The sequence below is a fragment of the Haliotis cracherodii genome, unplaced genomic scaffold (genome assembly GCF_022045235.1).
Source record: "Haliotis cracherodii isolate W230 unplaced genomic scaffold, xgHalCrac1.p SCAF_7, whole genome shotgun sequence".
Taxonomy (NCBI): domain Eukaryota; kingdom Metazoa; phylum Mollusca; class Gastropoda; order Lepetellida; family Haliotidae; genus Haliotis; species Haliotis cracherodii.
In genome coordinates, this window is record NW_027266330.1 from 54,769,686 (window position 1) to 54,780,386 (window position 10,701).

The 10,701-nt window shown below is 41.9% G+C and overlaps 1 protein-coding gene across 1 annotated transcript; it reads right to left on the minus strand.

The window, feature by feature from the left end:
• Window positions 1-1,126: 1,126 nt before the first annotated feature.
• LOC139447310 (transcription intermediary factor 1-alpha-like) lies at window positions 1,127-10,459 on the minus strand. The gene is made up of 7 exons (XM_071228612.1): window positions 9,337-10,459; window positions 8,970-9,028; window positions 8,582-8,686; window positions 7,984-8,088; window positions 7,620-7,692; window positions 5,820-5,888; window positions 1,127-2,040 (listed from the first exon to the last, which is right to left on the minus strand). The coding sequence occupies exons 1-7, from the start codon at window positions 10,457-10,459 to the stop codon at window positions 1,379-1,381; spliced, it is 2,196 nt and encodes a 731-aa protein (XP_071084713.1). The 3' UTR covers window positions 1,127-1,378.
• Window positions 10,460-10,701: the final 242 nt, after the last annotated feature.

Sequence of the window (10,701 nt, forward strand, 5' to 3'; positions counted from 1 at the left end):
CTTGGAAGTAAATTTCTGGTGTTCCCTGGTGTGATTTTGCGGAAATGTTGTTTCAAGACGCGTAAAACTACACTCGCAGACACATCAGTAATCTTTGAAGCATGCTTCAACTATGTTCAGGAATTTTCTCCCTGGAGACGAATGCAGGGAAAAAAAGTCTCACTCTCACTGTTGTTGCGAAATGCCCTAAAGAAATGCTGGAGGCGTCCATAAAATGGTTTGTTTGTTTGTTTGTTGTTTAACGCCGCACTTTGCAATATTCCAGCTATATGACGCCAGTCTGTAAATAATCGAGTCTGGGGACCAGGCAATCCAGTGATTAATATCGTGAGCATCAATTCACGCAATTGGGATCGATGACATGCATCAACCAAGTCAGCAAGCCTGACCACCCGATCCCGTTTGTCGCTTTTTACGACAAACATAGTCACCTTTTAGGGCAAGCATGGGTTGCTGAAGACCTATTCTACCCAGGAATCTTTATGGGTCTCTTTAAAATGTGATGATTTTCCTAAATATTATAGTATCCTCATTGAATTGAATACAACATATTCAAAACATAACATATCATTAAAAACCAAATCAATTTGACAATCACAATGTGTTCATAATCACCATCATCAACACAGTGCCTTGACAATCATTGCCACCATCACGACAGTGCCTTGACAATCATTGCCACCATCACGACAGTGCCTTGACAATCATTGTCACCACCATGACAGTGCCTTGAAAATCATTGTCACCATCACGACAATTCCTTGACAATCATTGCCACCATCACGACAGTGCCTTGACAATCATTGCCACCATCACGACAGTGCCTTGACAATCATTGTCACCACCATGACAGTGCCTTGAAAATCATTGTCACCATCACGACAATTCCTTGACAATCATTGTCACCACCACGACAGTGCCTTGACAATCATTGCCACCATCACGACAGTACCTTGACAATCATTGTCACCATCACGACAGTAACTTGACAGTCATTGCCATCATCATGACAGTGCCTTGACAATCATTGTCACCACCACGACTTGCGTACCATCGCCAGCATCTGAAGGGATGTTGTAAATCCTGCTGGGGAGCCGTGCAGGTAGCAGAAGTATTGTAAGTCGCCACTGGCCCCAGTGAGGTGGCCTAACTTTGGTTGCTGGCGATCTCTAGCCCGTTTTTCATAATGTATTGTTGAATAATAGGTTATTCTTTTAATTGTTCTAAACTAGTTTTACTTATAAACTGTGATATGCTAGTTGTTCTACTGTCCGTCGATGACATGTGTTTTATTTTAATGTCAGTATTTTAAATGTTCTTGTCACGATATGGCATAAATAGTACCGATGTGACGTAAAGCTTTAACTCACTCACTCACTCACCACCACGACAGTGCCTTGATAATCATTGCTTTCTTCTCCTCTGTCATGTTGATGTCGCTGCCCACTACAAGTGTCATGCTGACAGTAAGGCGATGTGGGTTATACACCCCGAACATCGGCCACAGTGGCTGGCTGGTGTCTACATTGTTTGACGTCGATATCACTTTATTCTCCTTCACATCAATGAAGACAATCTTCTTCCTGGCGTCATCATAGACGACACCGTACTGTAGTGTGTGTGATGCCCCTGCTGTGTTGGGGAGAGTGTCAGGCAGACACAGCACATTCTTCCCCTCCTTCCATGTCTTCCTGCATATCCTGCCGTGTGTAGTACAGTGGGAGACGGACATGCTGTAGGAGCCGGGACGTTCACCTAGCCAAAGCCACACGTCCCTCTGCTCCTCCCTGCACACACCAACCTCCAGGATGCGCCTGTACTCTGTGAGTGTTTCATCCAGGCTGACCCTGCATTTCATCTCCCAGTACTGGGGACAGCCAGCCCGGGGGAGGGGGGCAGTGCTACATGTGCCCCAGTACTTCTTCAGTCTCCCCACCCCTGCAGATCTGGTGTCCGACCTCCTGTTGACCAGGTCTCCTTCTGTGTTGATGTGGACATAGTCGAGATTGACTCTGTCTTTGTCATACTTTAGGTGTAAACCTGAAAAATATGAATGTAGTTTACATGCGAATAAACATGAGACAAATATAGTGACAGTTTCGGTCTATAATGATATTTACATGCTTGGAATTCACAGCTAAGTACGCTGTCCTGATATATGACTAGCGTAACATAATCCATTGGAGTTGTACGAAAATAAAACCTTATGTGTATTACATTTGGATCAATGATTTGTGTTTACATTGGACTAACTGACAATACTTTAACCCGAATGTAAATGTAGTTCTTAATGGGTCTGGTATATGTTTGTTTGTTTGTTGTTTATGGCTATATGACGGTGGTCTGTCAATAAGCGAGTCTTGACCTGACAATCCACTGATTGACATTATGTGATTCGATGACATGCATCAATCAAGTCAGCGAGCCTGACCACCCAATCCCGTAAGTCGCCTCTCACGACAAGCATAGTCACCTTTTACGGCAAGCATGGGTAGCTGAAGACCTATTCTTCCCCGAGATCTAGTGAATGGTTCATAAGTTATTAAATGAATCAGAGCGGTAGACACAAGACATCAACATTCAGTGATCAGACTTGATATAAAACTAAAAAAACAGGGATAAACAGACTTGATAAACATTCAGAGGTCGAATAATCGCAATCACAGGCGTATACCGTTTTATACGAGTCAACGTGGTATAACGAGGGACATGTAGATTGCATGTCAAACAATGATATGATCACAGTGTCACGTGACCTGGTGTCGCAATGTCGGGGCTTGTGTACCCACGTGTCTCGGCGGGTTGACGTTGGGAGATAGTAGACAGGCAGCACTATCAGTACAGGACACAAACCATAACACAATAAACAAGGGACATTCTGTTAATTATGAGGAAGATCGCCTCTACACTAAAATGAAAACAATGTCATCACTCCTCGCCATGGGGCACAATAGAATTTTGTTTGTTCCTACAGTAGTAAATATTAAGTATAAAAAAAGTCACATGAAGCCTCAAGAAGAGATGGTCACTGACGCCGCTTTATGTCATCAGAATAATTAATTTCATGTGAAATTAATACACACAAAAGGCCACATCGGTCTTGATAAGTAAATCGTTGGACCCGACTAACGGGACCGGGGGTTTAGGTCTCTGACTTGGTTGATGCATGTCATCGTATCTCAGTTGTGTGGATCGATGCTCATGATGTCTATCACTGGGTTGTCTTATCCAGACTCGATTCTTTACAGACCGCCGTCACATAGCTGGAATATTGTTGAGTGCGGCGTTAAGCAACAAATAAGCTAACTCCAGTATTTTCTGAGAAAACATGTCTCCATTGCACACACTGTGCACCAAGTAAAATAACCTGGATCAAGGGCCAGAAGTCTGTAAACAGATAATTTATGGGACCAACTTTCAAACTAAAGTATCCTTTAGATGAGGCTGCAATCTTTCATTCGAGTGACTTCAGAAGTGTCCGTGAAAACTTTTCCCCTTTGCACTAAGTATGAACTTATTTGAAAAAAAACCCACGGAGCTAGGGCTATGACTCTCAAATTAGTATTAATGAGGAGACAACTTTTCGAACTCAGTATTTAGAGACTTGGAAAGTTTCATTCATTTAAGGCCTGTAGTTACTTAGAAAACGTGTCCCAATTCACGCAGTATGCACAAAGTTGAAAAGCATGGAGCAAGGGCCATACCTTTGTAAAAAATGAATTTACGACACCAATTTTTGAACCCATCTGATGTCATGACCAGTATAATCAGTGTATAAATTTCATTTCTCTGTCTTAATGGTTTTTGAGAAACTGTGTCCGCTTTGAGAAGCGGACGGACGGACGGAGGGACGGACGGGCTCCGTTCCAATATCCCCCACCCCACCTCGTGGCGGGGGATAATACACTCCGTGACATCATCCTATCGTCAATTTTCAGTAAAAACTGCATGGAGCAAGGATTGTATTTGCTGGTGAGACCTCCGGCTCTTCTATGAAAATATATGATTAACAGATTTTTATATTAATTACATACATATCCTTTTTTTGTATTCGAACCTTCATATGACGACACAATGTCTACCTGTGCTTGCATTATTTGTCAACAAATCAGAAACAACTTAAGTTTTCCAGAATATTATAAGATAAGATAAGATAAGACAAAGGGAAATCTGTTTTGCACAGTCGATTAGTGCTAAATATGCAAAAAAAGAAAATCTCTGAAATTTCAATACTCGTATGTACATAAGAAAATAAGACACTTACTAATATAACCACGAGTGAAAACATGTAGAAAATTAAATGCTTTCAATGTGACGACAAGGATTGGTATTTTAAAATATATGTATTTATATCACAGCAATAGTAAACTTTAATAAAAGGGATAACAGGAAAAAAATTGTGTCCAGCGAACTGTTCAAAAGTATTAAACATGTAATCATTTAAAAGACTAATCCTGGCTGGCGTGAATGATTTCCGGGCCCTGTTTGTTTTCAGTGGTATAATATTAAGCGGTCGGGAGGGAGAGGATCTGCAATAAGAAATCAATGAAAGAAAATAAATAAAAGCGACAAACCCTTTCCATAATCATAAAAGCAGAGTCCATTGAACGATTTGAGGCAAGGTCTGAGACACTCTCTTGAATTATTTGGGTGTGAGATTTATCTACCCATGTTTAAAAGAAATAGACATGGACTCATATTACACAACGCTAATGTTTCACTTGTCTCTAGTTATAAGGTGCCTGTTTCACATTTTCCTTAAGGGAAGATATTTTTCTAAATGTATGTCAAAAGTGTTTGTGATGATGACAGCAATGCCAGTTCCTCAATGATGTCTACTACGATGTATTCTTGGTAACTTGTGACTGTGCAGTGATTCAGTAGACTGAATGTGTGGGTATATATCCACTTAACGGATGATGTAAGCTGAGGATCAACAGAAAGTTGACATTCAATTTGATCAAATGTAAAATGAAAGCAAAGACCCAAAGAAGTTCGTTACCTTGGCTGTGGCCAATAAATGGGTGGAAACATCAGCGGACACTAAGGTGGCATTGGGTTGACGTCATCAAAACCGCGTATGACCTCCCCTGGCGAGGATGGACGCCTCAATGTCTCATGGATGGCGTCAAACGTCAGATGACGATTGCCGGAATGTGTTCCTGTAAGTTGTTTAAATGGTTGGGTCGTCTCCTCAGCTCTCTACCCAGATCATCCCACAAGTGCTCGATGGGAGAACGTAAGGGCCAAAGCAGTACGGGCACGGGACGGTCGGGTAGCCTAGTGGTTAAATCGTTCGCTCGTCACGCCGAATACTCGCGTTCGATTCCCGACCTGCGTACAATACAAAAGGGCATTTCTGGTGTCCCCCGCCGTGATATTGCTGGAATATTGCTAAAAGCGGCGTTAAATCAAGCTCACTCACTCACGCACTCAGTACAGGCACGTTGACGTTGTTTAGAAAGCTAATCTGACCTTGTTGAGTCACCACCATGGCCATACCAATGACACTCTCTCTCTTAGTTCTGCATTTAAACGTGGCATTTGTTTGGTGTCTTTTTGGTTCATGTGATTGTGTCGGACACTTTCGGTCTACTTTTATACAGGTATCATACCGCACCAAAAAACATGTTTACGTTTTTATTTGGTCGCAGCACGTGCATCGATGGCTGCATGGTCTTGGTTCTTTGGAAGCGAGTGTGCTGCGTTACGGGCAATGGTTTACATCATCTTACAAACATTTGACTGCATGCATTTTGGGGGGTTAATCAACATTTTCTTATGTGAACTTTCTTTTGATCTTCAGTTTAGGTACTCACAATTCAGGACCATGCGTCTGTCTACTACACCTGTCTTCAGCAGATGAACACAGCCTTCAGTTGGGAAACCTGCAAGAAAATAACAGTACAGAGTTGTCCTTGTGTGTAGACTCAGGAGTACTTGGGTCACATACCGGGTCACATACTGGGTCACATACCGTGTCATCCTGGGTCACATACATTTTCCTGAGGCAAGGGAGTTAACGGACTATATAAGTCCAGTTTCCACCCTTGCCGAACTAGGTTGGAATTATGGAGTTATGAAATAGTTGGACTAACTATGTCTATGCATAGCCAAATCAAAATCGCGTAACAACATCAACATCCGGTTCATAAACAGCATGTGTACTGTCAACATGCCGTCAAAAGAAATATTCCAAATCGTTTCATGTTTTTAACCAAGGTAAAATATAATTGGTACATTTAGGCCATTGTCTAAAATGTACCTCCTATAGGAAGTAAGACCATTACCTGGAACAGACAAAGGACAGGAAGTGAAAACAGGACCAGTGTCAGGAACGAATCACAGACAGGAAGTAAAAACAGGACCACGACAAGGAACACATCACAGAGAGGAAGTGAAAACAGGCCCAGTTCCAGGAACAGATCACAGATAGGAAGTGAAAAGAGGACCAGTACCAGGAACAGATCACAGAGAGGAAGTGAAAAGAGGACCAGTACCAGGAACGGATCACAGAGAAGAAGAGAAAACAGGACCAGTACCATGAACAGACCACAGATAGAAAGTGAGAACAGGACCAGTACCAGGAACACACCACAGACAGGAAGTGAAAACAGGACCAGAACCAGGAACGGATCACAGACAGGAAGTGAAAACAGGATCAGTACTAGGAACGGATCACAGAGAGGAAGAGAAAACAGGACCAGTACCAGGAACAGACCACAGATAGGAAGTGAAAACAGGACCAGTACCAGGAACACACCACAGATAGGAAGTGAAAACAGGACCAGTACCAGGAACAGACCACAGACAGGAAGTGAAAACAGGACCAGTACAAGAAACGGATTATAGACAGGAAGTGAAAACAGGACCAGTACCAGGAACAGACCACAGACAGGAAGAAAAAACAGGATCAGTACCAGGAACAAACCACAGATAGGAAGTGAAAAAAGAGCCAGTACCAGGAATGGATCACAGACAGGAAGTGAAAACAGGACCAGTATCAGGAACAGACCACAGACGAAGTGGAAACAGGACCAGTGCCAGGAACGGATCACAGACAGGAAGTGAAAGCAGGACCAGTGCCAGGAACAGGCCAGAAACAGGAAGAGATAACAGGACCAGTATCAGGAACAGACCACAGACAGGAAGTGAAAACATGACCAGTACCTGGAAGACACAAAAGAGAGGAAGTGAAAAGAGGACCAGTACCAGGAACAGACCACAGACAGGAAGAAAAAACAGGATCAGTACAAGGAACAGACCATAAACAGGAAGTGAAAACATGACCAGTACCTGGAAGACACAAAAGAGAGGAAGTGAAAAGAGGACCAGTACCAGGAACAGACCACAGGCAGGAAGAAAAAACAGGACCAGTACCAGGAACAGACCACAAACAGGAAGAGATAACAGGACCAGTACCAGGAACACACCACAGACAGGAAGTGAAAACAGGACCTGTATCAGGAACACACCACAGACAGGAAGTGAAAATAGGACCAGTACCAGGAAAATACCACAGACAGGAAGTGAAAACAGGACCAGTACCAGGAACACACCACAGACAGGAAGTGAAAACAGGACCAGTACCAGAAACAGAATACAGACAGTGTACATACCTATCAAGAATGTTTGTAGACGATTAATGGTTTCTAAGGCGACGTGGCAGGTTTGATCTTTCTCAGCTAGCATCTACAAATAAGTAAATGCAATAGGTCATAAAATCAATATAAGCCAAATACGATTTTATTATTCATAGTAAGGGTACATGCAAATAGTTGTGTTCAACTTGTGACAGGAACTTCAACAATATCAAGTCTGGACAAGTCAAGCAATAGGGTAATAGGGGTAGATGTCTCTACGGGTTGCACATGTATGTGGTATTTTAACCAATCCCTTCTCTATCTGACAATTCTGAAGTATCAACAACTATACAATCTCACCATTCTCTCCTCAATGGGTGTGACAAGATGATATACAAACCAATTTCATGTTGTTTGCTTCTGCATGCAGCTTTTCTGTTAGCCGCTGAAGTTGTTCAGTACTTTCTTTGTGTGAAGCAATATTTGACTCCAGTTTTGCAAGCTCCTGTAAGTTAAAATATATTTTACCTTTGGGTCGGAGTTGGAGGCTGTACATGAACTCTTATTAATCAAACAGTATCAGTATATTCTATCAATCATATTATTATTGTGTGACCAAGATACATCAGTTGACTGGACCTGCAAAGTCCTTGTGGTACTATACTTTGATCATTTTAGTTGTTCTGATACAAATAAGTAAAGGGGAAAGCTGCTCATGAAATAAATATAGCCCAAATAAGATTGTTTATTTGTAGTAATGATGCATGAAAAATAGTTGTGTTGACGTTGCATACCCCTTCAACTTGTGACATGAGCTTCAACAATATCAAGTCTAGACAAGACAAGCAATAGGGTAATAGCTGGTAAATGTCTTTATGATGTATTTAAACCAATCCCTTCTCTATCTATCTCTTCTCTATCTGACAATTCTGAAGTATCAACAACTATATAATCTCACCATTCTCTTCTCAATGAGTGTGACAAAATGATATACAAACCAATTTCATGTTGTTTGCTTCGGCATTCAGCTTGTCTGTTAGCTGCTGAAGTTGTTTAGTTCTTTCATTTTGTGAAGCAATATTTGACTCCAGCTTTGCAAGCTCCTGAAAGGTAAAACATAATTTACCTTTGGGTCCGAGTTGGAGTTGTACATGAACTCTTATTAATCAAACAGTATCAATATATTCTATCAATCATATCATTGTGTGACCAAGATACATCAGTTGACTGGACCTGCAAAGTCTTTGTGGTATTACTTTGATCAGTTCAGTTGTTCTGATATTGACTTCTTAGATATTTAGACAATATGAATTAAATATATAACAATTGATGGGATGAATGACTGAGGGCCGATGCCTACGTGTATCCCTTTATAATGAGACAAACCATTTCGTGTTTCTGTTCCAGGTCCGCCAAATAGTCATCATCAGTTTGTGTTTGCTTATCTGTAATTGTAGAAGCAAATTGTGAATCCCGAGTGACAGAACAATGCTTTAATTAAAATAACACCACGAAACACATCAGATGCATGTCATCGATCCAAATTGCGTGGATCGATGCTCATGATGTCAATTACTGGATTGTCTGGTCCAGACTCCATTATTTACAGACCGCCGTCATATAGCTGGAATATTGCTGAGTGTGGCGTTAAACAACAAACAAACAAACAAAAAACGAAACACATGAATTAAGTTTTAGCGGAATGTAGGCACATATCATCAATAGAGCACAATAACTGTTTTGATATGCATACCCTCAGGTGTTCCCCCTTCTGAATCTTCTTTCAAGGTAGTAATGCTACCAAATCCAGACATATCTGATTTCAGTTTGGAGAAGCCATTGGTGTTGAAGACAGCTTCAGGTACATCATGTGTTTTAGGCGAAGCAGTTTCTAGGCAGGTCCGAGTCATCCCCTCAACAGTGGTCTCCAGCTGCAGGAGAACTGATTTGGAAGCATAGAGAAGACATTTTCGGATATAACCTGAAGTGTCGGTGCATCTTGCATGATGCTCTTCACATGAGGTTTCAAAAGCATGTAGAGTTGCCTTGGTTTCCATCGTCTGACTTTCAAGATCAATCAGGAGTTCCTTCTCCCTCTGGTCAAGTTGTGATCTTAAAGACCGGAAAGTATGTTCTATTGTCTTCCTCAATGTGTCCTGAGTCCTGTTGGTCAACTGTGTTTCTTGTCTGATGCTCTGGAGGTGTGTTTGCTGACGAGACAGTAACGCCGACATATCTTTCCTGTGTTGTTCAATCCGCTGTGTAACTCCTTCAGCAGCTTCATCCAGGTAACCAACATCGTGATCCGCGTGCTCTCCTCTCCTACATTGGCAACAGATACACATGTTGCAGCTTTTGTCAAACAAATCAAGTGGATACCATTCGTGAATACTGCAAATGGTTTCATTTTCAAGGTTTTGCGGGGTTATATCCCCAAAGTTGTGCACAGCATGATTTCTGGAAAGTCTGACGCTGCTGTGCATGTTCTGGCAGTATTCACAGAGGAACTCTTCACACTCCTGACACCAACACACAGCCTGGTTCCCGTCATCGTCATTTGTACAGAGGAGCTCTGTGGGGCGATGTTTGACGGTCAGGTAGAATATTTCCTTCTGTCTGACTGCATCCTTCTGGAGACTAGTGTCTGTGAGGTTGACCTCCCTCTGACATGTGGAGCATGATATCACACCGCCAGTCGCAGATGTCACACACGTCTCACACACAGCGTGTAGACAGGGCAGTAAGTAGGGGACTGGACCTTTCAGTGTAAACTCCTGATGGCAGACGGAACACTTCGGGAAGGTGTCCATTCTGAAAGACACAAAACAATACTGAGATACATATGTCAATTGTATGTGTGTAAGATCAATAACCATACGACGTTTGTGGTGTGAAGCATCCACTTGAATTTGCAGTATTTTTATCAAATTGGCTAAACACATGTTTCTCCGAGACCATCTGTACAATACAAGGAACAATATTTTAATTATGTGGCCACTTGCTGATCCAAAAGACAAACATTTGGTTTCTGTTGAGCTATTCATCCTCACTCTAGTAGACTTGTTTCTCGGTCATTTATAGACAATTTTATTATTGATAAAAATACAAATTGTTACCT